The sequence below is a fragment of the Candoia aspera genome, chromosome 9 (genome assembly GCF_035149785.1).
Source record: "Candoia aspera isolate rCanAsp1 chromosome 9, rCanAsp1.hap2, whole genome shotgun sequence".
In the NCBI taxonomy this organism is placed as follows: Eukaryota; Metazoa; Chordata; class Lepidosauria; order Squamata; family Boidae; genus Candoia; species Candoia aspera.
The window spans coordinates 770,668-798,500 of NC_086161.1; the positions used below are offsets into that span (position 1 = coordinate 770,668).

General features: G+C 53.7%; 3 protein-coding genes across 4 annotated transcripts; all 3 read left to right on the forward strand.

Annotated features, from left to right (window-relative positions):
• Window positions 1-2,281: 2,281 nt before the first annotated feature.
• Window positions 2,282-4,562, forward strand: APOA4 (apolipoprotein A4). The gene is made up of 4 exons (XM_063311064.1): window positions 2,282-2,372; window positions 2,758-2,856; window positions 3,291-3,417; window positions 3,579-4,562. The coding sequence occupies exons 1-4, from the start codon at window positions 2,297-2,299 to the stop codon at window positions 4,483-4,485; spliced, it is 1,209 nt and encodes a 402-aa protein (XP_063167134.1). The 5' UTR covers window positions 2,282-2,296; the 3' UTR covers window positions 4,486-4,562.
• Window positions 4,563-5,839: 1,277 nt separating this feature from the next.
• Window positions 5,840-11,319, forward strand: ZPR1 (ZPR1 zinc finger). Of its 2 annotated transcripts, XM_063311061.1 has the most exons (14): window positions 5,840-5,992; window positions 6,144-6,305; window positions 6,742-6,832; window positions 7,518-7,588; window positions 8,161-8,247; window positions 8,342-8,464; window positions 8,567-8,620; window positions 8,751-8,817; window positions 9,058-9,128; window positions 9,232-9,321; window positions 9,421-9,531; window positions 9,824-9,910; window positions 10,082-10,147; window positions 10,785-11,319. In XM_063311061.1, exons 1-14 carry the CDS (start codon window positions 5,873-5,875, stop codon window positions 10,917-10,919), a joined length of 1,335 nt encoding a protein of 444 aa, XP_063167131.1. In that variant the 5' UTR covers window positions 5,840-5,872; the 3' UTR covers window positions 10,920-11,319. The 2 variants fall into 2 exon arrangements, with proteins under 2 accessions (XP_063167131.1, XP_063167133.1); XM_063311063.1 differs by lacking the exon at window positions 8,161-8,247.
• Window positions 11,320-12,837: 1,518 nt separating this feature from the next.
• On the forward strand, window positions 12,838-19,377 carry BUD13 (BUD13 homolog). The gene is made up of 11 exons (XM_063310965.1): window positions 12,838-12,980; window positions 13,492-13,588; window positions 13,789-13,873; window positions 14,547-14,601; window positions 15,684-15,964; window positions 16,103-16,443; window positions 16,609-16,717; window positions 17,104-17,242; window positions 17,590-17,774; window positions 18,215-18,296; window positions 19,056-19,377. The coding sequence occupies exons 1-11, from the start codon at window positions 12,847-12,849 to the stop codon at window positions 19,147-19,149; spliced, it is 1,602 nt and encodes a 533-aa protein (XP_063167035.1). The 5' UTR covers window positions 12,838-12,846; the 3' UTR covers window positions 19,150-19,377.
• Window positions 19,378-27,833: the final 8,456 nt, after the last annotated feature.

Sequence of the window (27,833 nt, forward strand, 5' to 3'; positions counted from 1 at the left end):
AATTCGATATCGATCCTCCTGGACCCTGGTGCCAGGACTCCCATGATGACCAGACTTTGGCCAGTGCCCTCCCCAGGGTGGCAAATGGCCAAGTGTTGAACTGCAGAAGGGCAGCAAGGCTAAGATCCGGGGGGGCTCGGGTGGGGGGGCTCCTTGCTTTTGGAGCTGCTGCTGGCATTGTGGTTGGTGGGCCTGGCGAGGGGAGCCTGGATGTTTTCCTCCCTGGAAGCTGGCAAAGACACCACCCCATCTCAGCAAAGCAAGATGAGGGTAGGTGGGAAGAGAAGAACAAGGCAGCTGGGAGGACCTGGATTCTCTCTGCAAGGCCTGTTCTGGATGACCCTGTTTGCCTCTTCTGCCCTTCATCCCAATCTGGGCAAGTGCCAATTTATGAATTCCCCATTCCAGTAGTTTTCCAGGTTTGGAGACTATCACTGGCACCATCTGGCTGGCATGATTTGGGAGCGAAGTTTTCAACCCACTGAAAATGAGATGTATCAGGACCCCAAAATGGGAAAAGCATCCAGACCTTCTAATCAGGCAATCCTCATGCTGGCCACAAAACTCAGCACAAGTAATTTGCCCAAGGATCGGAAAGAATGGCTGGTTGCAAGGGCACCATCTGTGGAGGAAGCCCCCACCTGCCTGGATTTTCTGGGGCTGTTGTGGCTGGATTGCTTTGCATGCTGTAAACCAGAAGGATCTGTTTCCGCTGCTGGAGAGACTGCAAGGGGCAACAGTCTGTGATCTGTGGACACAATTCCTTGCCGTTGTAGCTGGGGGGCCGGGGGGCGGATAGGAAGAGCTGACGTCCCAGACATCTGCCAGATGCTGGGCTCATCCCTGCATCTCTTTGGCTCCAGCCCAGTTCTAGCTGTAAGCAGGGCTCACGTGGCACACCCGGAGGGTGCTCAGCCCATTTCAGGGTTACCAGATGCCTGAGGAACACTCAGTTTGGAAGGCGGCCCATAACCTTTTCGAACCCCAGACTAATGAGCCACACGAGCCAAGTTCACAGAACATGCTGGGGTAAGTTGGGTTAGGGTTCGATGTGGGGTGTAAACACAGCCGTGTGGTGAAACTCAAGGTGCCAAATCTGGAGAAGGAAATGATTCAGCTGGCGCAGAATATGGATTCCGCTTCATAGGCACATATGGAGGACCCAGGGGGTATCAAATGGTGCCCCACAAACCTAAAGCCAGCGGTTCTGCCCGGAAGTTCTGCACATGTGTACGCGCGTGTCCTTTTTGCGTCTCCGGGTGGAGGTTGCTCACTCCTGAAGCTCAGCTGGACCTTCTGGCTCCAGAGGAAGTGGCCACCCCTCGGTCCTTGGGTTGCTTTGGGGCCAAGGATGGAAATGCTGCCCCCCTCCTGTGCCTCATCTTTGTGGGGACGAGCCCTTGGAAGTTCCCCACCCAAACAGGTCAGGGATGTGCAGGGAGCTTTGTCACTTTGGAAGCACGAGGACCCCAGGCTCTCCCACCCCCTCCTGCCATCTGCCAGGGCAGTCCTCTGGCCAGCTGGGGGCCTGAACCTGTAGTTCTCTGGGCTCTGTTCCCTTCCCCTTCCTTGGAAAGTGCCAGGGAAAGGGGTGGGTGTCCAGACCCTGACAGGCTTAGGGTTTGGGGGCTGGGCTTTGGTGTGCTGTGACCTTGGAAGGCTCGAGCTGAGATGGGATGTACTGGGTTGGCTCTTCAGCTCCAGGCTCTCTAAGCAGCTGTCCCAAGCCCCACCCCACCAGCCCTGGCCAGGTACACCAAACCTCTGGACTAGCTGCAGCCTGCCAGGGTTCCAGTGGGTCTTTCTGGAGGGAGCTGCTGGTAGGCCAGGCAGCAGGTGACTCGGGGTGGTCAGTCCCCACAAGCTTTGTGGCCAGGTGACTTTGCTAATGCTCTCGGAGAATGTGTGTGGACATAGGCGCACATAAAAACAATTCAGATCTTCCTTCCTTCCCCAAGGGCTTCCAGGTCCTGGAACTGCTTCATGCAGACTCCCACTGGGCAACCTTCTCCCCTGCAAAGTTCCTCCTGTTCCTGACCTCTTCATCACCTAGATTTATTGCTGCTGGAGTCTTTGAGAATTCTGCTCCTTCTCCTGATCTCCCCAGCCTTAGGCCTGGCCAGGTATGTGCCATCTTCTCCCTGCTGGCAGAGCCTGGGCATCGTGCAAAAAACCTGCTGTGGAGCCAGCAGATAACCAGGCAACCTTGTGGCCATGCAGGCTTCCACGTCACGCTCCTGCTAAAGTCCAAGAGCTTGAGGAGGGGTCACAGGCCTGCCTGCGTGGATGCAGGAAGATGATTCCCCAAGGGGATAAATACAGAGAGGCTGCCAGGCAGCGCCGCAGAGCAGCAGCAGCCTCTCCTAAAGGAGGTGAGCTCCGGCCACAGGCGGGATCTGCTCCCCTGCCCTTCTCTGGAAGCCAGGGTGCGGGGGCTGGGCTGGGCTGGGCTGGGCTGGGCGAGCCATGCCCTCTGGCTTCTCTGCTGGGAACAGGCAGCTGCTGCTGCGGCTTCATCAGGCAAGAGCTGGGCTGGGCAAGGCAGGAGTTGCCCTTTTTCCTCCCCAGCCCAGCTTGAGTAGGCACCCCAGAGCTGGCTCTGGCTCGTCCCCTTTGGGGAAGCTCCTGGCTCCCTTGCCCAGCCTGGGGGAGCCAATGATCCCCACCGCTGCGAGGCCGCGGCCCTGGAGCCAAGACGGTGGCCAAAGCAGAGCGCCACCTTGGGGAGAGGGTCACCTCTGCCCCCTCTCTTTGCAGATCTGTTTCTGAGACGACCCTGTTTGCCACTCCTGCCGGCCACCATGGCTCCAAAGGCAGTCGCCTTCCTCCTCCTCAGCCTCTTGGCTGCCACTGCAGGTATCCATATCTTGCCCCTTGTATCTGCCTGCGGCCCCTGGCCCATCACTGTGAACAGCCTTTGGCTCCTGGGCCCTTCCTTGGGCTCTCTCCGACCGGGGCTGCTTCTGCTAACTGGCCGCCTGGGGAGGCCGGAGGGGCTAGGTGAAGGCAGCCCGAGGTGCTGCCTGGCTCAGGTCTGAAGACTGACCTGGGGGTGCTTCTGCGGCTGGAGACTCGGCCCGGTCTGCAGAAAAGGTGGGCTGCTCACAAACTTGGGTTTGGTTTCAGCTGCTCACCTGGAGCGGCCTGGGGTTCAGGCACCGGAGATCCTGAATAGGCAGCAGCAGCAGCAGCAGCACGGGTGGGGATGGGGCGACAAGAATCCAGGCGAGGTCCCTGGTAATGCAGAGAGGCTGCCCTCGGCACTGACCTCTTTCTCCCCACCCCTGTAGGGGCCCAAGACAGCCTCACCCCCAGACAGCTGGCCGATGTGGTCTGGCAGTACTTCACCCAGCTCGGCAGCAGCGCCGAGGAGACTGTGAGACAGGCCCAGCAGCTGGACATCACCAAGCAGCTCAGGTGAGCAGCCAGCAAAAACCATTCCAAAGAAGGCTGCTGATTCTCCTGCACTTGGATGGGGGAGGACCACCCGATGAGGTGCATATAACTGGGTGAGGCTCCAGTAGGAGAGAATCGGGCGAAAAGGAAAAAGAAATGACTCCCCTCCCCTGTTCTTCCAGCACCCTGATCCAGGACAACCTCCAGGCTGTCAACACCTACACAGAGGAAATGAAGAAAAAGCTGGTCCCCTATATCACGCAGCTGCATGCCCAGCTAGGGGAGGAAGGGGAAAAAGTGAAGGAGAGAATCAGGCAAGACCTGCAGCAGCTGCAGACCGATATTGGCCCCTTCGCTGTGGAGGTCCAGAACCAGATGGTCACGATTGCCGAGAACCTGAAGGGCCAGCTGGTGCTCTACACCGGGCAGCTGCAGGCGACGGCAGACACGCTGGCTGCCCAGACGAGTGACCGGCTGGCCTCCCTGGTGCAGGAACTGCAGGCCAAGGTGAAGGAGAATGTGGGTGACCTCCCAGCCGCCCTCTCCCCCTACGTCGACAGGCTCCGGCAGACCATCAACGAGCAGGTGGGAGACATCAAGGGGCAGCTGGCCCTTTTCCCTGAGGAGCTGAAGGCCAAGGCAGACCAGGCGGTGGAGGAACTGCACAGGCTCCTGTCACTCTACGCCCAGACCAGCCCTGAGCAGCTGAAGCGGCAGCTGGAGGGGCTCTCCTTCCAGGTGGCGAAGAGCGCAGAGGGCCTGCGGGGCAAGCTCCTGGGGGAAGCTGAGCGGCTGCGGGAGGAGCTCGGCACCCTTCTGCAGGGAGACCTGGTGCCCCACCTGGGCAACCTGAAGGGAGACATCGGGCAGCAGATCGAGGAGTTCCGCCAGCGAGTGGGCTCCTATGCAGAGCGCTTCAACCAGCTCATGGTGCAAAGGGTGCAGGAGCTGGGCTTGAAGCTGCAGCCTCATGCCAGCGGGGTGGATGACTACCTCAGCTTCTTGGAGAAGGAAGTGCAGGACAGGATCGTCACCTTCACAGATGCCCTCCAGCAGGCAGAGGCCCTCCTTCCTACCCCAGAGGCCTGAAAGAGGGCAGTCCCCCCAGCTCTTCCAGAAGAGCCCTGAGACTTTATTGGTTGAAATAAAGGACCAGCCCAGCCACCCACCACGGCTCTGTCTCTTGGGGAAGAAGGGGTGTTTGGGGGGGGGAGGCGTCCTGGCAGAGTGGCCAAGAGGCCAAGTGAGGGGTGGGGGACTGCAGGCCCACTTGGAGGAAGGGGCTCCCCACCGTCAGGCAGGCTGCCCCGGCCTTTTTAATCATCAAATTTTATTTTATACATCAAGTTTATACGGCCACCCATCTCACGCAAAAGTGACTCTGAGTAGCATACAACGAAAAATTAATATATATTAAAAAATTATTATAAAAAAAATTAAAAATCACAAAGGCTAAGAGAGGGCGGCTGATGATAACCTCAGTACCATACCAGTCCCCTGGGGCCCCCAGGCCTGGTGGCATAACCAGGTTTTAAGGGAGTTCTGGGAAATCAACAGGGACAGAGCCAGCCTCACTTGGTGGTGGTGGGGAGGATGTTCCACAAGGTGGGCACCACGGCAGAGAAGGCCCGCCTCCTGGGACTCCAATGCAGCTCTGTAGCTGATGGGACCCACAACATGCCCTCCCTGGTGGGGCAGGCAGATATAATTGGGGGGGGGCACTCCCTCAGATGACCATGAATGCCATGAAGCGCTTTAAAGGCCAAAACTGGCACCTTGAATTGGACCGGAAGCAAGCTGGTGACCCATGAAGCTCCCAGAGCAGAGCTGTGGCATCGGCAATTCTAGGAGCACCCATAACTGCCCACCCCCTGCATTCTGCACCAGCTGAAGCTTCCGGATGCCCTTTAAGGGCAGCCCCATGTAGAGTGCACGGCAGTAGTCCAACCAGAGGTGTCCAGGGCATGAGTGACAGCAGGCAGAAAGGGGGATCCAGGAATGGGCACAACTGGGCACAAGACGAAGCTGCGCAAAGGCCCTCCCAGCCACGAGTGCCACCTGATCCTCGAGCAGGAGCCCTGTGTCCAGGGGGACCCCCAGACTGCACACCGGCTCTGTCTGGGGCAGTGCCACCCCATCCAGCACCAACGATGGCCTAGTCCCAGAGCCGGCGGGCCCCCGAACCCTAAGCGGACCCGCCGGAGGAGGGGTCCCCACCGCCCGGCCCCTTTCCCAGCAGGCCTCCTTCCAGACAGGCCAGGTTTCCCGCCCCCGCCTCGGAGAGGACCTGCCGGGGCGACCCCGACCCGCAGGGACCCTCCTTTGCTCTCAGCCGCCGCCCGTTGGGAAGGGGCGCCCGCGGGCGGCCTCTTGGCGGCCACGCCCTGCCAGCAGCAGGAAGGGGAGGGCCGCCTCCTTCCGGTCCACGCAGGGGCGGGACCGGAAGCGGAAGCCGGCGACGAGGGCTCAGCGCAGCATGGCGGCGCTCGGCGAGGGCCCGGCGGCGGGCGCGGGGTTCTTCCCACCGCTGAGCGCCGAGGACGAGGAGCAGCTGCCGGCCGAGATCGAGTCGCTGTGCATGGCCTGCTACCGCCGAGTGAGCGGCGCGGCGCCTCCCCGGGGCGGGAGGGCGCGGGTGGTGGGGGAGCCTCCTGGCCGCGCGGCGCCCCTTCCGCCCTCTCTCCCTCGCTCGCTCGGCCCGGGGCCGCCGGCTGGGCTTCAGGCCGCTCTCCGTCCCTCCCACGCAGGGCGTGACGCGGCTGCTGCTGACCAGGATCCCCTTCTTCAGGGAGGTCATCGTCGGCTCCTTCGCCTGCAGCAGCTGCGGGTGGACCAACTCGGAGATCCAGTCAGCCGGCCGCATCCAGGATCGCGGGGTGCGCTACGCCCTCGCGGTGAAGAGCAGGCAGGTGGGCTGTGCTGAGCGGGGGCTGGGGGGGCGGCCCGGATACGCCTGGACACGCGCCCACCCCCCTTCGATCTACTGCTCAGCCCTGGGCCGGCTTCCAGATCTAGCCCTTAAAGGCGACCCTCCCACCCACCAGAAATGGAAGTCCCGATTCTCAGTCGGCGCTCAAACCAACCCGGAAAGAGAGATGTGGCACCCTTCTAAGGAAAACCAGTATCTGGGAATTTGAGATGTTTCTCTTCCTCTCTGGGGGCTTATGGGGGGGATTTAAAAATGTCTGGGGTGTGTGCGTGGGGGGAGATGAAAGGTGGCTGCGGCTGCCTGGGGAAATCATCGCCTTCTGGTTTTGCCCCGCCAGTCCTGAGTGCTTCAGGTTAGCCCTTGTCCTCCCCCATTCTTGGGCAGAGTAACCTTTCCTAAAAAATCTTTCTCTCCAGGATATGAATAGGGGAGTGGTGAAGACTGACAGTGCCACAGCTAGAGTCCCAGAGCTAGACTTTGAAATCCCTGCTTTTTCCCAGAAGGGAGGTGGGTATGAGGCCGTTCTGGTTTGTCTTGGGGCAGCTGGCAGGGCCACAGGGAGAGGCGTGCCTAGCACCTTCTTGCCTTTGTGGCGGAGACCCCCGCAGAGGAGGAGCTGCTCTTTCCAGATGTGGAAGGGCATATTCTGAGAACTTTTAGGGTGTGCTGGGGAGCATTGCCACCAGGCTCTGGCTGCACGGTTACTTAAGTACCGGCGCTGCAATAGGTCAAGTTGCTCCTGGCCTGGATGTCTGCCCAACCTGCAAACATCTCCCTTGTGTTCTAGGGAGGGGAGTGGAGGCTTCTTTCCAAGCCGGGCTGGCCTTTGGCTGTGTGGAAGTGTGGCTCTAATCTTGCTCATGCCGTCTGCTGTTGTTTTTCCAGGCCAATTGGAACGGGCACAGCGGGTGGGGACTCGGGGTTAGAAAGCTCATGGCGTGTGTTCGTGCTGCTGCCCGTGGAAGGACAGCAGCTACAGCTGTTTCTTCTTTCTGACACCTCACTGCTGGCTTGTTCCAGAGCATCTGGTTGCTGGCAGGAGGCCACTTCCTTAATTCGTGTAAACCAACCTCTCCCCCCTGCCCCCATAGTAAGGATAACCTTTTTCCTTGCCTGGGTGGAAGAACGCTGTGACTAACCTGGAAGCGTGGAGTAATCACAGCTGTGCTTTCCTCCTCCTCCCTCCCGTCAGCTCTTACAACCCTGGAAGGGATACTTGACAGAGCAATAGCAGGACTGGAGCAGGATCAGCCGGACCGCAGAGTAAGCTGCTCTCAAGGAATCTGGGGGAACTTCTCTCCCAGCCGGGGCACCGTTCTAGGTTGGCATCAGCGTTTGGGGGTGTTAGTTGCAGACAGACTTCTTGCCTACTTGGGGAAAAAAAACAAACCTGGTGGTTGTTCCAGAACACCCTGTTTGTTAGTGGATTCTTGGGGTTTAAAGGCCCCCCAGGAAGTGAAAGATGAGAGGCTGGTCTTCACCTGTTTGCCCAGCGGAGTACGGCCAGCTGCAATTCTGACAGCGCCACCTGAGAGGAGTTACGAGGAGCCCCGTGGCGCTCTGGCTGTTTTGCAGCATAGCTGCTTGCTGCCCTCAGTCTGCTTTGCTTGAATTGGGCGGGGGCAGCTTGCAGTTGGCCGGCCGGTCTAGGAAACGAGCAAGCTGGCCCCGCTGGCTCAGGCTGGTGGCTTTGGGGCTCTTGCTGCAGAGTTGCCTTTCTGGAGAGCCTCTGCCAGGCAACGCTTCTGGCTTGGACCCCAGCAGGGGGCTCCCTCCATATCTGGGGGATTCTCCCGGTGGGAAATCACATTGGTTGTTTCTGCTTTTTGGCCTAGAAAACAGACACTGAAGTGGCAGGAAAGATTGACAGGTTCATCTCTAAGCTGAAAGGCCTGAAGGACGTGGAGTCGGCCTTCACCTTTGTAAGTCAGGCTGGGCTGCTGCGAGGAGCCTCTGTCAATGGGCATCGCTGTTCCCTGCACAGGAGTGTTTCAGCGGCACTGCTTTCCTTTCCAGATTCTCGATGACCCTTCAGGAAACAGCTTTGTGGAGAACCCCTATGCCCCGCAGAAGGACGATGCCCTGGAGGTTACCCACTACAGGAGGACGGCTCAGCAGGCAGCTCTGCTTGGCCTAGAGGTGAGAGGGAGCTTGGAAAGGCCTTGGGTGGGTGCAGCAGGCGGCGGCTGCTGCTCCGGGTGCCTTGTGGCCGGACGCTCACTGTCCCCCTCTTCCTCTCAGGCAGAGGGCTCGGAGGAAGACTCGGCTGACTCTGCGGAGGATCTGAGGAATGAGGTGAGTAGGCGGTCAAGGGGCTGGCAGCTGGGTTAGGGTGAGTGCCCCCCTTTGGACCTGGCACCTGCCCGACTGGAAGCAGAGGAGCCCTCCGGGCAGAGGTGCTTCAGTGTGGCTTCTCTTGCACCAGGTGCTGCATTTCAGCACCAACTGTCCGGAATGCAACGCTCCTGCCGGCACGAACATGAAGCTGGTGCGTATCCTTTGGCCCTGTGGAGGACACCCATTGCCCGCACCAGTCCTGTGATGGGGAACAGAAGTGTATGCTGCCACACGTGAAAAGTGTGGGCCCTTAGAGGGCAAGGGTACCTGGCAGGGATTCTGATAATGTGGGCCTCTCGCAAGCCCCCTCCTTGTGCAAGGCAAGGGGTGAGGCCTGTGGTAAGAGGGCCGGTGGAGTCTGCCTGGTGGAGTTTCCCTTCACCGCCTCTCCTCAGAGATTCCCCATTTCAAAGAAGTCATCATCATGGCTACCAACTGCGACTCCTGTGGGCACAGAACAAATGAGGTGAGCCTTTTCGTTCCAGGAGGGCAGGTTTTCTCTTGGCTTGAGGGCACTGCGGGCTCTACTCCAAGTTACTGCTTTGCCACCCTCTCTTCACTTGCTGTAGGTTAAGTCGGGGGGAGCCATTGAGCCTTTGGGGACCAAGATAACCCTTCACGTGACGGGCCCTGCAGACATGACCAGGGACATTCTGAAGGTGATGCTCTTTTCTATCAGTTCTGATGTTCACACCTTTTGTAAACGCTTGCAGTTTTAGTTGCCTCCAGAACTAAATGAAGTTGTCTCTTTTTTGCAGTCTGAAACTTGCAAGGTGCAGATTCCAGAGCTGGAGTTTGAGTTAGGAATGGGAGCGCTGGGTGGAAAATTCACCACTCTAGAAGGGTTGCTGAAGGATATCCAGGGTCTGGTGAGTGAATTTTGAGAGGCAATAGGTCTGTCCTGTCTCACCCCGTTTCTTAAAATGAAGGAACTGGAGATCAGCGGAAACAGCGAGCATGGAAGCCTTCCCTTGCGTGGAGCTGCTCCTGCCTCTTGACTGCTGGCATCTGGGCAGAAGGTGGAGAACTGGCTGCTGGTCTCGAAGGAAGAGAATGGCCGGAGGATTTTGGAAAGCCTGGGCCTGCTGGGCAGAGCAGTGGTTCCTCGGGTGTTCTGGGAGAGCTCTGTGTTGGGCCCTAACCCTGAGCCGTCTCCCACAGGTGGAGAAGAACCCATTCACCCTGGGAGATGGCTCCTGCCCTGACAAAGCAGAAAAACTATGTGCCTTCGGGAGGAAGCTCCAGCAGGTAGGCCGCCTTTGAGCCCTGCATGTGCTACCAGCATCACACCCGCTGCAGGTCTGTTGCGTGACGGAAAGTGAACCTGGGCACTTTCTGTCATGCAAAGTGTGACGTTTCTTGTGAACCCTGGCCAGACGGAGGGTGGTGAGCAACCTGCTTTTCTTTTTTCCCTACCAGATTGTAGAGGGGCAGATGAAGGTACATCTTGTCCTGGATGATCCTGCGGGAAACAGTTACCTTCAGGTAATGCAAATTAATGCAAATAAAATTGGAGGAAGAAGGGACTGTCAGGTTTTGTAAGAAGTACTGGGTATTTTGTTCCAAAATGCAACTATTTCACATTTCCTATAATGGCTGAGTGAAAGACAAATGTTTCAGGGGCTATATTCACAGACATATTTACAGACAGAGACTTCAAAGCATCCTTTGTTAGGGAATGTCATGTGGGCAAGATGTAGGGGACTCTCAAGTCTACTCCTTTCATGCTGAAATTGCTTGGGCAAGTGGTTCCCTTCACTGCTGAACTGCTGGGTTGTGAGGATCAGCTGTATGTGATCTGGTATTCTATGAGATGCCAGCATGGCAGTTTTGCAAGCGAGGCGTCTGCTGAGTTGGGGAAAGCTCCCCGTGGTGTTGGCAGGAAGATGCGTGAAGGGGGTGGGGTGGCTCTTGGACACCTTTAATGTTGTCCTGGCTTTGCATATTTTTAATAATAGTGTACCTGATTCTTAGCACTTTTGATTTAAGCTTTTTACAAACCCCAATCCTGTTCCTAAAAGGAGTCCTACTTACCTAAAAGGCTGTAAGCCCCAGGGAATGCACTGCAGACAACCTGCCGCCTTGCAGTCCGGTCTGATGCCCCGCCTCTTTGTGCTCCCAGAACGTGTATGCTCCCGAAGATGACCCGGAGTTGCATATGGAGCGATACGAGCGGCTGTTTGAACAAAACGAAGAGCTGGGCTTGAACGACATGAGAACGGAGGGCTACGAAGCAGACTCTTCCTCCCATCGGTAGCCGAGCTGGTGCGCTGGGCACTCTGTGTAGAGAACTGGACTGCTATGGTTCGAGCTTTTGCCAATCATTTTTCTTTGGCGTGAAGTAGCTTGTTGTCAAGATTGAATTTGCCCTACACGTAGATGGCAGGGTAGGCTGACCCAAGTATTAAAACTGAGGCATCACTGACCCGAAAGCTGGTTTCATGTCTGGGAGAAAAGGGCACTGTGCACAGTGAAAAGCAACCCTCTTCCTTCTCCCTGTTGTGGGTGGTGGTCCTGCAGTGTCACTTGGCACTCGCATGTGAACTAGGCGTGGCACGGTGTAGGAATGGGAGGACCACCAGCTCCTTGTGGCTGCGAGGCTCTGGGCCTTTGCCTCCCCAGGGCAGTTGTTGTCCTTATCTTGTTTATTTCAGAACAATAGAAACTCGAGTGTTCTGTGGGTTCCTGGATTCCTGCCATCTTCCCGAGTGTCCTGGGGAGATCTTGAGCCCTGGGCTGTCATTCCATGGCTCTTCCCTCTCAGAGTTTGCAAGCGGCCCTTGTCCTACCAATAGTCATGCCAATGTGTCCTTAAAACTTCCCTGGCTCTGCTGGCATGAGTGACAGGTACAGGGCTGTGCCAACTGGGCAGCCCTGCAACATAAGATAGGTTGGCAGTGTCCTGGCTTGGCCTTTCTTACTTCCCACTCTACAGAGATTCTGGACCCCTAACAAAATTAAAACCGGAATAATAAAAATTATACCTAACCAAGAAAAACAGCAGACCGAGAAGCAGAAATCCCTCTGATGCTAATCTGTAATCAGAACTGAAGCCCCCGGAACAATATTGATTTTATTTGTTTTCTAAACACAACTCAGGTGTTCAGAGCTGGGTGGGCCTCTGGGGGGAGAGCATGTCTCCCCTTGTGGGGCTCACAATAGTGGATCATCCTCCATTTCATCCAATTCAAGCTGCTTGTCCTGAGCTAAGCATGGTGGTTTGGGATGTGGGCAAAACCTCAACACTGACTCCAGTTCACTGCATTTATGTAAGGATTCATCAGCATTGGAGAGCGGTCAATGGCTCAGTCCAATTAAAGTAAAGCAACGTGTTTTGCTAGCTAAAATGTTTCAGGCTTTGTTGGCTAACATACTGGGAGGTTAAGGATTCCTGGGTGCTCTGCTGTAGGGTCTTGCTTGTATTCCTCACTACCTGTTGGAGGTGGTGAGTGTGCCCCCTGGCATTTGCTGTAGGGGAAGCAGTAGCTTCAAAGCAGGGAAACTGGAACTGGCCTCTTGGTGCAAAAGGTGTTCTGGGGGGGGGGCTGGAGGGAGAAGCTGGGTGTTGGGCAGCGATGAGCTGAAGGGCAGTGGGCAACTTTTCTGGTCTGCTGGCATCTTGAGATGCAGAGCGAGTTGCGTTGCTAGATGCATCTTGGCAACTCACTGGCAGGGCTGCAACTGGGGTCTGTGTCACCCGGGGCAAACATGGATTCTGCGCCCATTTTGGCGCCCTCCCAGCACTCATTTTGGCTCCCCACCAGTGCGGCACCCAGGGCACATGCCCCGGCTGCCCCCCCCTAGTTGAGGTCCTGCTCACTGGCAATTGAGCAGGGATTGACTGGTCTCTTCTGTTTGAACGAGGCCAGCTGGGCTCTGATAGCAGCAACAACCATCATCATTAAACATGTCTGACGCCCGTCTCTACCACTCTGGGCGGCTCGCAACAACCAAAGAAATGAACATAAAAAGTTAAATTAAATTAAATTTAAAAAACAGTAAAACAAAAAACAAGGACGGCGAGCGCGATGGGTCGCTCGGGGCTTGGGGGGCGGCCGAGGGAGTGCGCCTGAGAATGGAAACAGCTGCGGATGCCGCCAGAGGGCGCCTTGGAGCCTCGACCATTTCCTCTGGGGTTTCGACTCGACGGCCGCCCTGCTTCCGCTTCCGGGTCCTCAGAGAAGATGGCGGCGGCGGCGGCCTCGGGGCTCTCGAAAGCCGAGTACCTGCGACGGCGCTACCTGGAGGCCGGCGCGGCCGAGGCGGGCAAGAAGCGGCGGCGGAAGAAAAGGGCGGCAAAGGAGGCGGCGGCGGGCCGGTGGGTGATTTCGGCCTTCTGGGCCTCCGGCCCTCCTGGGCGCTCCCCGGCTCGGAAACCGGAACGCGGAGGCGGGCGGCTCAGCTGCCGTCAGAGGCGCCCCGCCGAAGCCCCTGCCTGGGCCGGGAAAAAGCGCCGGGGCGTGACTTGACTGCTCCGCGTCACTCGAGGCCCGCGTGCGCCTCCCTGCGTGTGGGGATCCTGGTGGGAAGCCCGGAGGGTCGGTCTCCCTGCTGGCCCCTAATCCGTCTTGGGCAGACGGGGCATCTGACTCCGCTGGGGGGGAGCCTTGCGGGAGTTCCTCGGCGGAGTTCGACGTCTTACTCGCCTCTGTGGCCGTCTGCATAACGACCCCCCCCCTCCCTGGTTTAAGCTTCAAGGAACTGGTCAGAAGCGAAAGCGCCTGCCCTGGGCTTGGGTTTCTTATCCCATGAAGTTTCCTGCTTTCGAGTCTAGCGTTCTTAAGAGTGATCCTGAGTTATGGCTGAAGTGTCCTCTTTTTCACGCCCAGGATGCGCATAGTGGACGACGACGACGAGAGCTGGAAGAGCAGGCCTGCCGAAGAGGGGGAGGAGGAGGAAGAGGGGGACGAAAGTGATTTGCCGGTGGTGAGCGCTCTTACCTGGCTTTTCCTTGCCGGTTGCTTGTAGCAGAGATTGCTATAACTCTTATTTATTTACGATGAATGGATTTCAGAGCAAAAGCTAGCAGGCAAGCACAACCCATTGAGTGAAAACTTTAACTGGTGGTTCGGTAGGAGGACTTTTAGCTGTAAAGAAAAACAGGCCTCCTTATCTGTTGTTTCCAGGTGGCTGAATTTATTGATGAACGGCCGGATGAAGTTAAGTGGATGGAAACTTTCCGAGCAAGTAACAAATGGAAGTTATTAGGAGGTTAGCAGTTTGGAGCTTTTCTAAGAGAACGGTTTAATTGTGCACGAGATACTTGAACTGGATTAACTGCATACAGGCTCTGCCCTAATCCAGGTTTTGAGCAGAAAGGGCTCAGGTTATGCTGGCTGAAAGGGCACTTTAAAAGGTGAGAGCCAGAATGGTTTGGAAAGGTGACTGTGGAACTGAATAATAAGCAGTAGTGAAATAAATATGCACAATCAAGGATTGAGGTAGTTCTTTTACATCTTCAGAAAGAAAATTATGCCTTTTTAGAATTAATTTGCCATGCATAGCCTTGGTATCAGGTATTTAACACAGTCTCTTGTTTGATTCTCTGATAGGAAGGTACAGTTTATTGAAAATAGGAATTTTTCTGTGTAGGGGTCTTAGAAGGGCTATAGGTGGGAAAGGTCTTTTATAATTTTACAGGGGTGGGGATTGTCTTAAGTTCCACATATTCCTTTCCTTTGAAAAACCATTTTTTTTGAAAAATGTCCATTTTGGAGATCAACTTTCTTCAGTAACAAATTAGGTGCTCTCCAGATCTCTTGGTTTTTAGGAATTGTAGGAGTTGTAATTCCCAAATTTTGGGGAACAGCCAGATGGAAAAAGACAATTGTAGATCTTTTCTTGGGTCTGCATATGAAGAAGGCTTTACTTTTTTTTTCTTAAGATCAGAATGAAGAGCCACAATTACTTGGACGTTCTACGACAGCATCAATAAGCAGGTGAGATGTGGGAACGTTAGCTGAGTAGCTAATAGCCTAATTTTTCTGGCTACGTCTATTACTTGTATTTCTTGGAGAGTTTTGTTGGCAGATGCTGGGAAAGCCTTTAGCCCAGGAGAGGTCAAAAAAGTCACACACCAAGCATTTCTATAAAAATAATTTATTTACAGAAAGCAAAACAAAAGGAAAACATATTTTAAAGGACTTAGCTCCCTTTGGAGCAAGCCTTGCTTGGCTACATTGCCAGCAGAGGGAAAAGAGGAAGTGAGAACAAGTTCGGGCAGGTTTCCTCCCCCCCCCAGGTGATTTGCATGAAGCACGTGAGAGGAGACAATCTAATACAACCTTTTAACCTGGCCAAAATGATTAGGCACATATAGCAGTCTTAATCTGTTAGTAGGAAAACCTCAACAAGTTTTATGTATGTGGGGAAAAACTTTAACAAATTAATAGTATTTACTACTGATTGCAGGCCTTTCCTTTAGTTCAGAAGCCGTTATTTCAAGCAGTTTGTGGGTGGAATGAGTGAGAGTAGCACTTTTTTTAGACAAAATTGCTGCATTGCCACAATAGTCAACCCATTGATTCTACGAAGTTACCAAAACAGAAATCCAAAGTTTATTGGGAATGAGCTTTCTGTTTTCTATGCTTTATTTAAAGGTATGTATTTGTAGTTGATTTCAGGATTTCCTTTTGGAAAGTTTTTAGTGGTATGAGAGGGATGTTAAGCAGCATTCAGGCAGAGATTGGACACTCTTCTATTAAGTATGCTTTACTTTGGATCTCTGCACTGGGTAAGTGTTGGACTCTAGGACCTCAGTGGCCCCTTCCCCCTTTAAAATTTTGTAGTTCTTGGAATTGTGGCTTAGGGGGAAAAACCTGTGATACTTAATGTTATGTGCTACCACCAAATTGCTGAATAAGCCAGAGAGTCCTCAGATCAGAAGAATTTTTTTAAAGATGCTCGTTCTGTACCCAGACAAGGGCCAAAAATGTATGAAACTGTATCTTATAAAACAAGGCTAATTGAAAGTGGTATATTTGTTAGGAACTTAGATTGTTGCTTCTGTTACCTTATTCAGCTCAGAAACCTCAAAACGAAATGAAAAAAAGTACTTGTTGGACCAGTCCCCGCCTAGGAGGGGCCGTCATGCCCAGCCTGATCTGTCCCCTGAAAGTCTACCTTCTGCAGGAGGCAAAAATCGTGTCAAAAGCTTGAGTGGAGGCCAACATGAATTGTTCTCAGATGAGCGCTCAGCCAGCCACAGGTGTAAGGCTGCTCCTGATGTGTTGCTGCCTTGCAAGAAAGCATGTAGTGCTGAGGGAGACTTGCTGCTGCCTCAGAAGGGGCTGTCTTCCCGAAGTGAGTAACCTTGTGCCTAAATACCTTACATAGCTTGGAGTGTGAGTTGTCTGAACTCCTTAATAAAACCTTGGCAACCATCAGCCAGCCTTGGTGATGCATTTGGACAATGTCTCATTTTCTTTATTGGTTTTCCAGCCAACCAGCAGCCCCAGCCAACAGCAGCCTCACCAAGGAAGCGGCAGAGACACGATTCCGAATCCAGTTCTGGCTGTTCTCCCCCAAGAAGGAGGCGTGATAAAGCTGCCTCAGATTCAGACCTTTCGCCACCACAGGCCACTGGCTGTGCAGGCACATGGCGGCCAAATTCCCCTTCCGATCTCTCCCCTCCTAGAAGGAACCGGCACAAATCTCCAGATTCTGACTTATCTCCTCCCCGAAGAGGTCCAGACGTGAAAAAGGAAGGCTGCAGGTCCAGGAGCCCCTCTGCTGTCCTGCCACGTCATCAGGCCATGGAATCCAATGGGAACAGCCGAAGGGTGAGGCTTCAGCTTCCCGCAGGAACTTGAGAAGCGCTGCAGGGCCCTGTCAGAGGAGAGTGCCTTGCTCCAGCTGAGGCTGCCAGGGTGGAAGCAGGTTCTGCCTCGAACGCATGATTTATGTGATGTAACTCTTATGCTGCTTCCGCCTTGTGTGTGCTTCAGATGCTGTCAGGGGGCAAAGCTGGCTTGGTGTCAGCTGATCTGCTGAGAAGGGAGCAGCAGGAACATAAGCGGCAGGATGGCGGCAGCAACAGCAGCAAACATCTGGAGGGTGAGAATTCTCTTCCTAGGGATCCTGAAATTGCACAGGGCATCCATGGCACAGGCCAGTTTTCAATCCAGCTTTTCCCAGGCAAAACCTGGTCCAGGAGGCTGGTCGATTGGATGTATCAAGGGCAGTGATTTTAGATGCTTTCATCTAGCATTCTCATTATCAAATCCAGCTGCATCTTTCATGGGATTCCGGGGGATGGGGGGGTCAAGTGTTGCCATGCGAGTCTTCCATTTCCATTCCTCCTCTTCCCCATCATGGTTTTGCTATTACTGCAAGAATCTGTTGTGGGGGAAAAAGGGAAGAGGTTTCGAGACCTCCACTTGGAAGCAGCCTTAGCAGTGTGGTTGCTTTTGAATCCTGTGATATATCTGTTTCTTCTTCAGATGCATCCCAGCACGCTAAGACTGTTTTCCGGGACGAGACGGGCCGAAAGAGGGACCTGAAGCGGGAGTGGCTGGAGCAGTGCAAGAGAGCAGAAGGGAAGTCTCAGCGGGAGGAGCAGTATGCCCAGTGGGGGAAAGGGTGAGCTGGCAGTTTCCGGACTGCAGGACGGAAGCCCCGTGTCCTGGGGGGAAACGTCTTTAAGGGTGAGAAAGGAAATGACCTTTTGGCCAAGCAAGGGAACGAGGCCAGGGTTGGCTTCCGGCCTGGTAGCAAGTCCCCGGAATCTCAAAGCCAGGTTCTTCCAAGGACCTGCGCGCTTTTGGGGGAGAAGCCCAGGTGAAGCGTCAGACTTTCTGTGTGTCGGTGTGCTCTCTTATGGAGCTGTGGCGCGTAGCCGTTTTGTGAGGTGGTCCTGGCAGCGACAGCATTCCCACATCTCCTGCCACCTTTCCTTATAATGTGCAACATGTGCCTTTCTGTTCCAGCCTTGCACAGAGCAGACAGCAGCAGCAAAACGTGGAAGATGCCGTGAAGGAAATGCAGAAGCCCCTGGCGAGGTACATTGACGACGAGGACTTGGATAAGCTGCTGCGGGAGCAGGAGAGAGAAGGAGACCCAATGGCCGACTTCGTGAGGAAGAAGAAGGCCAAGGAGGGGCGGGATGGCAAAGGTCAGTGCTGGCAGCCGCGGCCTCGCAACTGCAGGGACTTTGAGGGAAGAATGATTAAAAGGCGCAGCTGGAGGGAGAGCGGGAGCGGCAACTGGAAGGCTGTGGGGAAGAGGGCCTGTGGGTGCCAGCGGGATGTTGCCCTAGCTGTCGTGTCCCCCTTTCAAGGGAGCTGGTGGCCTGTGTTCAGAAGAGGATGCAGAGAAAGGCGCCTGGTGGCTTAAGCCCAGTTCTTGCTTCCTGGTTGTTTTTCCTGTGTTGCAGCAGCGATGGCGCCTGCCTCTTTCGTGCTCTGTGGGTCACTGGTTCTTTAGTGGCACCTCATATTAGCAGGGAACCGTGTCTAATTCCGTTTCCTCGCTGTGTCTTGGGTCCGTGTTAACTTGAGTAGTCCCTTTAAGGGAAAAAAACTCCACTGTTTACTTCCTTCTTCTGTCCTCTAGAAAAAGCGAAGTATAACGGGCCAGCACCCCCGCTGAACCGGTTTAACATCTGGCCTGGCTATCGCTGGGACGGAGTAGACAGGTAAGTTACTCTTTCTGGCCGTAGCCTGAGTGATGACCGCTCTATTCCTTGTCCTAAAGATCAGTGGGATGGATCCAGGCTTCCTTCTCTGCCTGCGGGGTTGACTCGTGGCTAACAACTTTTTTTGTTAAAGGGCAACCTTACCCTAACCCTAACCCTGGAAGCTGGGCACTTAGACACATCAGCCATCAAGAGACACACAGAGGTACACCATATTTACACACCATTCAAAAGAGACAATAATTAAGCTAAGAAGGAAACAAAAAGACCAGAACGCATCCTCTCCAGCAGCCAACACCCTGGGAAGCAGGGATTAACATCAGACAAACAAGCAGAGAACAATGCCCCAATCAAGGAACTACCCAGGAGAAAACACCCCCACCCCTAGCACTGGCAGGGCAAGCTACTGCATATAAGCAGGGAGCAAACCCCACACTCCCTCGCACTGATGATGTTACCTAGTCAGGCAATGAAACATCTGCCAGCCAACAGCCAAGTTCAGAGGGCACCAGGGACTCCACAGTTCAACCCTGCACTCCTTTTATCTGCTATCCAGGAATATAAAAGAGGACAGCAGGTCTTCCATGCACTTTTAGGAAGGGCCACTCTAGATGGCTGTTGCCTTCCCTTCCCCCTGAATTAATTTGAATCAGTGTGGTTCCTGGAAGGTGCTGATACTGTCATAAAGGCCATCTAGTTTCCCCTGAAAATATGCATCTTCCAAAGCTCCCATCTAGCTGTTGTCTTTTGTTTCTGCAGGTCCAATGGTTTTGAGAAGAAGCGCTTTGCCAGAATAGCAAGTAAAAAAGCAACACAGGAGCTAGCATACAAATGGAGTGTGGAGGACATGTGAACATCCAGGCCAAGCTGGGACAAAGCTCTTTTCAGGCACCTGCTGAAGGGGGATACTTCCTACTAACCAGAGTTCACCTTCTAGAATTTGCAGGAAAGCCACTGTGTCCCTAAAGGGGGAGGTTAATAAGACACCTGGAATACTGAGGGTGTTATAAAGCGCCTAAGAGCTGTTTGAATGGAGACTCCTGAATGTTGGTCCAGCTGAAAGATAGAACTCCCAGGGCAGGTGGAAGGTACTGCGGCTGGTCGTCACCTCTTACCCCAAATGCCAGGTGCTTTGTGGTGGGAGAGGTACAGAGAATTCAGAATACGACACGGCCTTTGTCCTCGATGCTCTGGTGTCTCCCTGGACTGTTGCTCCCATGGAGTATTGCGATTGTGACTTTTCTGGTGTGAAGCATCGCCCTTGGGAATTTGCAGGCCTTCCCTAGAGCAGGGAGCCTGTTTCTGCATCAAGTTTTCCTTGAAGGGCTTGCTGGAACGGTGAAATTTCGCCGTCACCTCCTCTTCAGCCACGGCTGAAGAAGTTGGTTGGAAAATTAACCTGCAGTTTTCTGTTCTTGTGGCTTCTCCTGCCTAAGTCCGGGAGGCTCTTCTCTGGGGATCCCTGCAAACCACTGAGAGGTGGAAGGACATTTATATGGAAAGCAGATTCTGCAGAGGTGCAGGCTTTTGGTACTTGCCGCGATTTAAATGTATGGTTTGTAAATAACAAGTTTCTTTTTTTTCTTACTCCGTGCCTGTGTTCATTTTTTGAAACGTGCTGCTGCTGTGTTGGTGGCCGGAAGTGAGGGAGGCAGGCTCTGTCGACTTGTGTGTTCAGTTAGGGAGTGTCTTCCTTTCTGGGTGAATGAAAGCACCGTTTTGTTACTCGTGGATGAACGAACTTGAGAGAACTTTCTAGGCAAGACTTGCCACGTTCCAGGTGATCCGTTCCTGTTTGGGCCACATGAGGGGCCTTTTCTGGGCTGCTGTGACTGGGCTGAGTTTGCCAGTGTCAGGCAGGGAATGGGCCGGGCCTGCAAGAGAGTATGGAGTGGGCGTGAACTGCTGGCGTTCTGGGCTGCTTCAGGGCGTCCCCCGGGCTGCGCTCCAGTCTTAACTTTCTGTCACTGTTTCAGTTCTGACCTAGCCTCTTTCCCCTTGCTGCCTTCTGGGACAAGTATGCACTGCTTGTTACAGTTCGATCTCCATCCCATTCTCCTTTTAACTAGTGGGAGAAAAGTCAGACGGCAGATGGGGTCGAGCCTCGGTGTCAGTCGAAACGCGTCTGCTGGGTATGACTGAAATCCAGCGGCCTCAGCTGGTGGGAGGCAGCGGCAGACGCAGGAAGGACTCAGTCGGTCTGGCACAGGGGTAACAGGCAGGAAGCAGGAGCTGAGGAGGAGGAGGCGGCCACGAGGACAATGTGGCTCCTGGACGGGGTGAGGTGGGGGAGTGGCTTGAAGGGGAGCCAGAGTGGCTCCCAACTTTCCCAGAATTACAGGGACTCCCTGGAAAGGTTGCGGTCTTCGTGTGGGGTGCCTCTTCTGCCAGGGGGGGATGTGACAGAACCCCCGGAGAGGCCCAGAGCGGCTGCATCCCCTGGAGTGGGAAAACCCACCCTTTGACATAGTGCAAAGGTGTTTGTGCAGGTTGGGAAGGCCCTGTGTTCTCTTTCTTCCCCTGCTGGGGTGCAGTTGCTCCAGCTTCAGGCTACAGAGACTGTCTGGCTAGTGGGCCAAAACTGTCCCGGGACCCGTCCTTGTACCTCTGCCAACAAGAGGCCCATCTCTGTTTTCCTCTTTGCTGCTTAAATGCCCCGCTTGTCTCCTGAAGCATCATCCCACTTCTGATGTCCTCCCATATTGCTTCTGAAGGGGTTGAGGTTGCCATGCCAGCTTTGGGCTGTGTCGTGCGGCGGGGTAGGGGCTGTGAGCCTGACAGCTGATGCCTGAACAAGCTTGTAGTTTTAAGTCTAGGGATGAGGTGAGGTGAGGATAAATTTGAGGCCCATTCCAGGCACCAGAAGGTCACTATAGCAGCTTTGTCCCCCAGTTTACTGGCCAAGAGAGAATTCTTTGGCCTGAGAGACGTAGCCCAACACTGTGGTTCTGCTTTTGAGATATGCCTTAGCCTTTCAGCATGTGAAACAGCAGTGGAATGCTGTGTGGGGATTTTGTCACATGTGCACATCAGTGCCCTGTGCATACACGCTGAAGCTGCAACGTACTTGTTTAAAAGAGTGTTCCCCCAGGGCCTAGAGGGGAGCTGCCCTGGGCTGCTCCTGGCTGAACCGCTGAAGTGGGGGGGCATTGTCTGTGCGCCCCCACCACGACTATGCATTTGGGAGGAGGTGTCCCCACCAGTGGCCGCTTCTCCCCTTAGGCACAACCATGTTTTCAGGGATGGTGAGGGCAGCCCTGCTGCTTTCCCACATTCCTGCAGCTTCTGGTGGCCTATTTTCCTCCTCCATATCTGGGCTGAGTCTGCACCACTGCAGTGGCTTTTATGTTGGGGTGGCCCCAGAGCAAGTGGGAAGCCAGCTGCCTCTTCAGAAGGGTTCCTGTGCTGGATCATGGCTTGTCTCCAGCTGCTGCTGAGACAGACGTTTATTTGGGGAATGGCCCAGTAACGTGGGTCAACTTTGATTAGCCTTAGCTACAGGAAAAGGGAGATATGAAAATCTTATTTAAACTCATGTCATTCTCTGTCATGGCAAATCCGAGCAAGCTAATTGTTAGGCAAATGAGGCAGATAGAAAAATGAATAATTGTACAAATTAAACATTATTGTAAACATCCTATGTGTAATAATATGTTTGCAGAGCACCCATGTGGGTGGGGATGTGGTGCAGCTGGCTCTGCCATATTGATTGCCGTATTAGCACAGTTTAATTAGGGATTGGGGAAAAGGTGCCAGGAAGCAAGGCAGGAGGTGAGGAAGGGAGGGGGCATGCCCAGCTCCTACTTGCCAGGAAGGGCTTGGAAATTCAAAGGAAAGGCTGTCAGCTGTTTGTACATTCTGCTCTCTGTTCATACTCAAGATGGGCTTGAAGCTGCTGTGCTCTGCAGAGCGCACTTCATACCCACACGATCCGGCTGGGCTGCTTCCCTGTGGGAGAGGAGGCAGCAGTTCCACAGGTTGGCCTAGGCCTGGCCCAGGGGAGGAGACGGGCTGTGTCTGTTGGTGCTGCTCCCGCAGACTCTGCGGCTTCCCTCTTCTCAGGCCCGCTGGACTGGCCACCTGCACTGGCCAGGCCTTTCCCATGGTCGTCCTTGGCAGAGTTCTCTTCCAGCTGAAACCCTGGTCGTTATTCTGAAAGAAGACATGTGAGGAGGGGAACCTCTGCTACTCGCTTCTATTCTGCAGCAGCGACTTGGAGCACTGAAAGGGGGGGGTGGCGGCTGCTCTGGCCTCCTTCAAGGGGGGGCAAGAGGGGCTTTGTGCCTGCACCCTGCCCTGTCATGTTCTGGGCCTGGGAGGAGGATCCTCCTGCAGAGTCAGCCACTTCTGCAAACTGAGATGCCTCGCCTGGCAGTTTAGCTGTTAATTGTTTCCCCTCCATTGTTTAACTGTTTTATATTTTTGACAGGAAGCCGGGTGATGATGATAATAAGCTTAAACTGGGTAATAGGCTTACGTGGTACTTTATGCATGTCAAGGACAAGCAATTAAGCCTGGCCTCACACATAATAATTAGATTTTTGTGGATAAGCTCATTGGTAATGTGTTTAGTTAAGATTAAGGGCTTAGCTTTTAGTGTGCTCAATAGCCCCCCATCTTCCTTCACCCCTATTCTGCAGAAACATGCTGGAGCAAGAGGTGGATGCGGAGTTGGACCATGGTTGGTTCCACACACTGCTTGGCCGTGACCATCTCTCATCCTAGGTGGGAAGACAGTGGGCGGGAGTTGCTCCTCTGCTTTGCACCAAGCATTGGAGTCTTCACTTGGACGGGAAATGGTGCCTGTTCGTTTTCAACAGTCTGAAGTAATCTTTGAAGGAAAAGCTGGTGCTCCCGGCAGTGTTAGAACCACAACTCCTAGTCACCCGTCTGGCTTGGGCATCCTGGGAGTTGTAGTCATGGCACCTCTGGGCAAGGGAGGCAGATGCTCATGTCCTTCTGAGACATGGCCTAGTGTTAAGGAGGAGCCTGTTTCCATGGGGTGCCCTGTGCTCTCCTGCATTGCTCCGCAAGGGTGCCCGCATTACACAAGCTTGTGAATGCTGGTGGTGTCCTAGAGTAGGGAGAATGTGATGGTGACCTTAATCTCTGCAAGTGGTGCCATTGGCCTTTGCCCAATGTCTGGGGTGTACCTGGGTCTGTGGAGACCACCCTCTTCCTGAGCTGCTGGGTAAGGGTTACCTGTCAGGTGTGTTAACCCTGCTCCTCTGTGTGCCAAGGCTGGTTAGGAAGCCTGGCAGGAAAGATGTCCATAGCACCAGCCAATGCCTTCCTGGGCATAGCAGCACAGGCCTCGTTTGGCTCTGAACTGGAAGGAAGAGATCTTAGGCACTGAGTGACCAGCTCAGTTGTGGTCCTCTTCCCAACGGGCTGCGACTTGCGGAACAGCCATCAGGTGGCAGCAAACATCAATCCAGGGGACCAAGCTTGCCTTCTTGGGTGCTTCTCCAGGTGTGCTCTGTGCTGGGTCTGGGCGCCTGGGCAGCAGGTGGTGGGACATCCATCCAGTGTGAGAGGGCCTCTCTGCTTTATCTCAGGGTGGTTTGACGTAGAAGCCTTTCTTCCTCCTGCAAGATTGACCACAACTGCACGTGGCACGTGGCTTTTAAGGCTGCAAGGGAAGTCTGGCTGCTCAGCTCTTCAGAGGCCCCTTCCCTGCTCCACCTGCTACTGACTGACAGCTGTCTGGAAAACATCTGGTCAGCAAATAAGCTTATTTATACCGTACCCTGATGGCTGCCTTTTGTTGGTCACTTGGAAAGCAGTTCCATCTTTCCCTTTTCCTGTTCCCCACTTTCTCTCTCTCTTTCCAAGCTGTGTATCTCTATATAGCCCTCCTTCTACCAGACTCTTCCAGCCTGCTTGGGACCAAGGAATGTAGGAAAGCCTAGGAGAGGATAGAAGTGCTTGGTTAGGCATGGTACTGTATGTTATGTGGCCTTCCTTGGGAGGGGCAGAAGAGCCCCCTCCTTCTCTCAATGCCATCAGGCAGCACATAGTCAAAAGCTCCAGGTGATGTTTGCTTCAAATCCCTCCACCCCCGTCATGCACAATTAACACCCCTACTTCTGTGAGCTTTGGTGACAGTTAGCAGATCCTCATTAAGAAATATTTTTAAGAGCCAGGGCCTTCCATATCCAGAGGGAAGTGCATCCTCCTGCTCCTTGCAATTCTTTTAAACAAGAGGTTTTAATATTTATAAGTATCACATTCCTGTGAATAATGCGGAAAAAAAAAAAAGGGAAAGAGAGCCACCCTTCTTGCCTTAAGGAGCTTAGAGAATCTGGGAATGTGGATGGAGTGCTGCCTTTTCCCTTTTCAATTACAGCCCTCTCAGATAATTAAGTGCTAATAACCTTGTTAATGCAGAATGGATGTTCCTTCTCCTGGCCATCTCTTCATAGAATTAAAAACAGGTAGTAAGCAAAGGTGGGGTGGGGGTGGGGTGGGGGTGGAGATCTATACAGTTATAGAAATGTGAACCAAACCTCTTGGCTCCCCTTTTGGTACCTCTTTGAAAGCGCAATAGGTACTGTGCCCCAACAGCCTTTTGCCCATCACTTGGAAAGCAATTCCGTCTTCTCCCCTTTCCTCTCCCCGTTCCTCGCTTTCTTTCTCTTTTTTCTGGCTGTGTGTCTCTATATAGCCCTCCTTCCACAAGACTTCCAGCCTGCTTGCAACCAAGGAATGTAGGAAAGCCTACAGTGGTTTGTTCAAATGGTTCACTGCAAAGGGCCACAAGGTGCGCTCTTGTTTCTGCTGCAAAATACTTGGCTTGGCTCTCCCTTGGGAAACTTCCAACAAAACGCCTGGTGCCCAAGAACAGGAGGAGGAAAGGCCCACTTCTTTCCAGGCATGTCCTCCAGCTGGACACGCACTTTGCGCCTCATATTCTTGTGCCAGAAGAGTTGCATCAAGGCAGGATTATTCAGAAATCCCCCTTCCTCAGCGATTCCCACCTTGGAGCTGGCCGGTGTTTCATCCTCTTGTCACAGATACGTCGCCCTCCTTTCATTTCTAAGTTAGCCATTCCCAGTTGAGATACCAGAAAAATAGGAAGTTAGGGTGGGTTTTTTTGGCCTCTGTGTGGACTAACAAGCATTTGCTCATCCCAAACTGCATTTCCCATTTTAATGCCCTTTTCCTTGTAGGGAGTGATGGCTTTGGAGGTCTTTGTTCCCTCCCTGACCCCCATTTTGTGCGTGTGTGTGTGTGTGTGTGCTATAAACACCCCAAATTCTGTGGTGTCACCAATCAGCTTGGCTGCATCATTGCTCACCCTTAATTCCAGGCCATTTCTGACCAAGCCAGCCCCCAACCGCTGGTGCCTGGGGAACCTATGTTTGCCCCTCTGACTGAGTGAACGCTTTCCCTGACTGCTGTCTGTTCTTAGCCCTGTACCTGTTAATCCCGGGTCCTGCTCCATAAAGATACTCATCCAGGGCCATGATCCTAGGTGACCAAGTTTGTCCTGGAGGTTTTGCTGCTTAGCTTCAAAAGGTTGGTGACTGGGCCTCTAGATTCCCTGCCGGCTTTCTTGCTGACACTGGTAAGAACGTCAATGGAAAAACCATGTTGATTCTTCCTGATGATTTCATCTTCAATCATGCTTTCCGCCATTTACCCAGAACAAGTGTTAAGCTAAATAAATCCCCATTTCAGTTCATTAAGGTCTTTCAGTTGGGCACCATCTGGGGAAATCGAAGGGTTTGGCTTGCCTTCCTTTCCTCTGCCATTAATTTCAGTTCTAACTCGGAGCAGGCAGGCCGATGGCCGTGGCTGGCTTGTCTCAGGACGCGCTTCTGTCTGGCAGGCTGGAGAACCATCCTCCACACCCTGCTCGTTCTCCTTCCTCATGCCGGCTGCCCTGCAAGACCGACTTTTCTTTGTTTTCTTTACCCTGCTTAAATTTTTAAGACAAACAGCCGTGTAACACATCTCCTAATGAAACTGTTTTAGAGTAATTAATAATGTATCAGCCTTGTTTGCATGCCCGCTGCAGCTTTCTTTGCCTCAGTCGAGGCTTTGATCTGTCAGAGGCTAAATGGGAGATAAATAATGAAATTACAAAGCTGCCTGGGTGGAAGTAAATACATTCCGGGGGACGGTGAGCAGGGAATAGGTCACCTTTAGCAAGACCCATCCAGGCTTCCAACCCACGTTTCTGAGGGATCAGACCCATAAGCTGCTCCCCTTCTGGCTCCCACCTTCTCCTTGCAGCCTCTCTGGAAAGAGGCCGGTGAAAGTGCGTGGGGGTCCTGCTCTGGATGACCAGGTGGCAGCATCCTGAAGCCCCTGACCACAGCCACATGGCCTCCAAAGGAATCTGCTTCCATCAGCTGTGTCCTGTTTCACCTCTGCTGTGGCAGAGGACGCCAGGGTCAGCCTCCACCTGCTGTTGATGGACAGGAAAGGGGCTGCCGCCTGCCATGTGGACAGTGCCCTGCCTAAGAGGGCCTGGAGGATGGGAAAAGCTGCTGCGTCTCCTTCTGGGGCAGAAGGTCTCCTCTAGCACAGGAGGCCTCCTAGGGGATTTTTTTGTGGGGTGTGTGGATGGTGTGGCTGATCACTGTGCATGCAGTTTGGAGAGGTAGGTGCACACTAGTCGTGCACACTAGTCATGCAGAAGGTGATAATCTACATGTGGAGAAGGGAGAAGTATAGAGGAATGTGGAGAGAGGCTGTCGACCCACATAGGAGCAGGTTGGCATGTGTGGCACTTTCTTGCGAGGTTGCCAAAGACCCCTCTCTCAGAGGAGGGGTGCCTTAAGACCATTCCAGCCCCGCATTTGCTGCTGTTCTTCGGGCAGCAGATGCACCCTCTGGCCATGTCCATGGAAGGTGCAGTGGGGCAGGGGTGAGCCGCTTCAGGCTTCTGCTGCTGTCCTCTTGCTTGAGGCCCGTTCATGTACCCAAGGGGTGGAATTCAATAAAACTCATTAGCCTAATGCCAGGCAGATGAGTGCTGAGATGGTGCTGGCTCTGGCACACAAAGCTTCTCTGAGGCTGTGCCACAGCCAGACAGTTGCTTCAAAGCCAGCGCATGGTGCATGTTGGCAGATGCTGGGAAAGCCTTTAGCCCAGGAGAGGTCAAAAAAGTCACACACCAAGCATTTCTATAAAAATAATTTATTTACAGAAAGCAAAAACAAAAAACATTTAAAGGACTTAGCTCCCTTTGGAGCAAGCCTTGCTTGCCTACGTTGCCGGCAGAGAAAAAAGAGGAAGTGAGAACAAGTCCGGGCAGGTTTCCTCCCCCCAGGCTATTTTGCATGACGCACGTGAGAGGAGACAATCTAATACAACCCCTTCACCTGGCCAAAATGATTTGATACAATAGCAGTCTTAATCGTTAGTAGGAAAACCTCAACACTCCCCTTTTTACACTATAGATTAAGATGCAAACCAATCTTCTCTGACTTTATATGTCTTTCCATTCACATTACTTTACCATTATCTCCCCTTTGGTTTAACAGAAAGCTACCATTCTTCTTCCTGTGTTTTTCCAAACCTAGG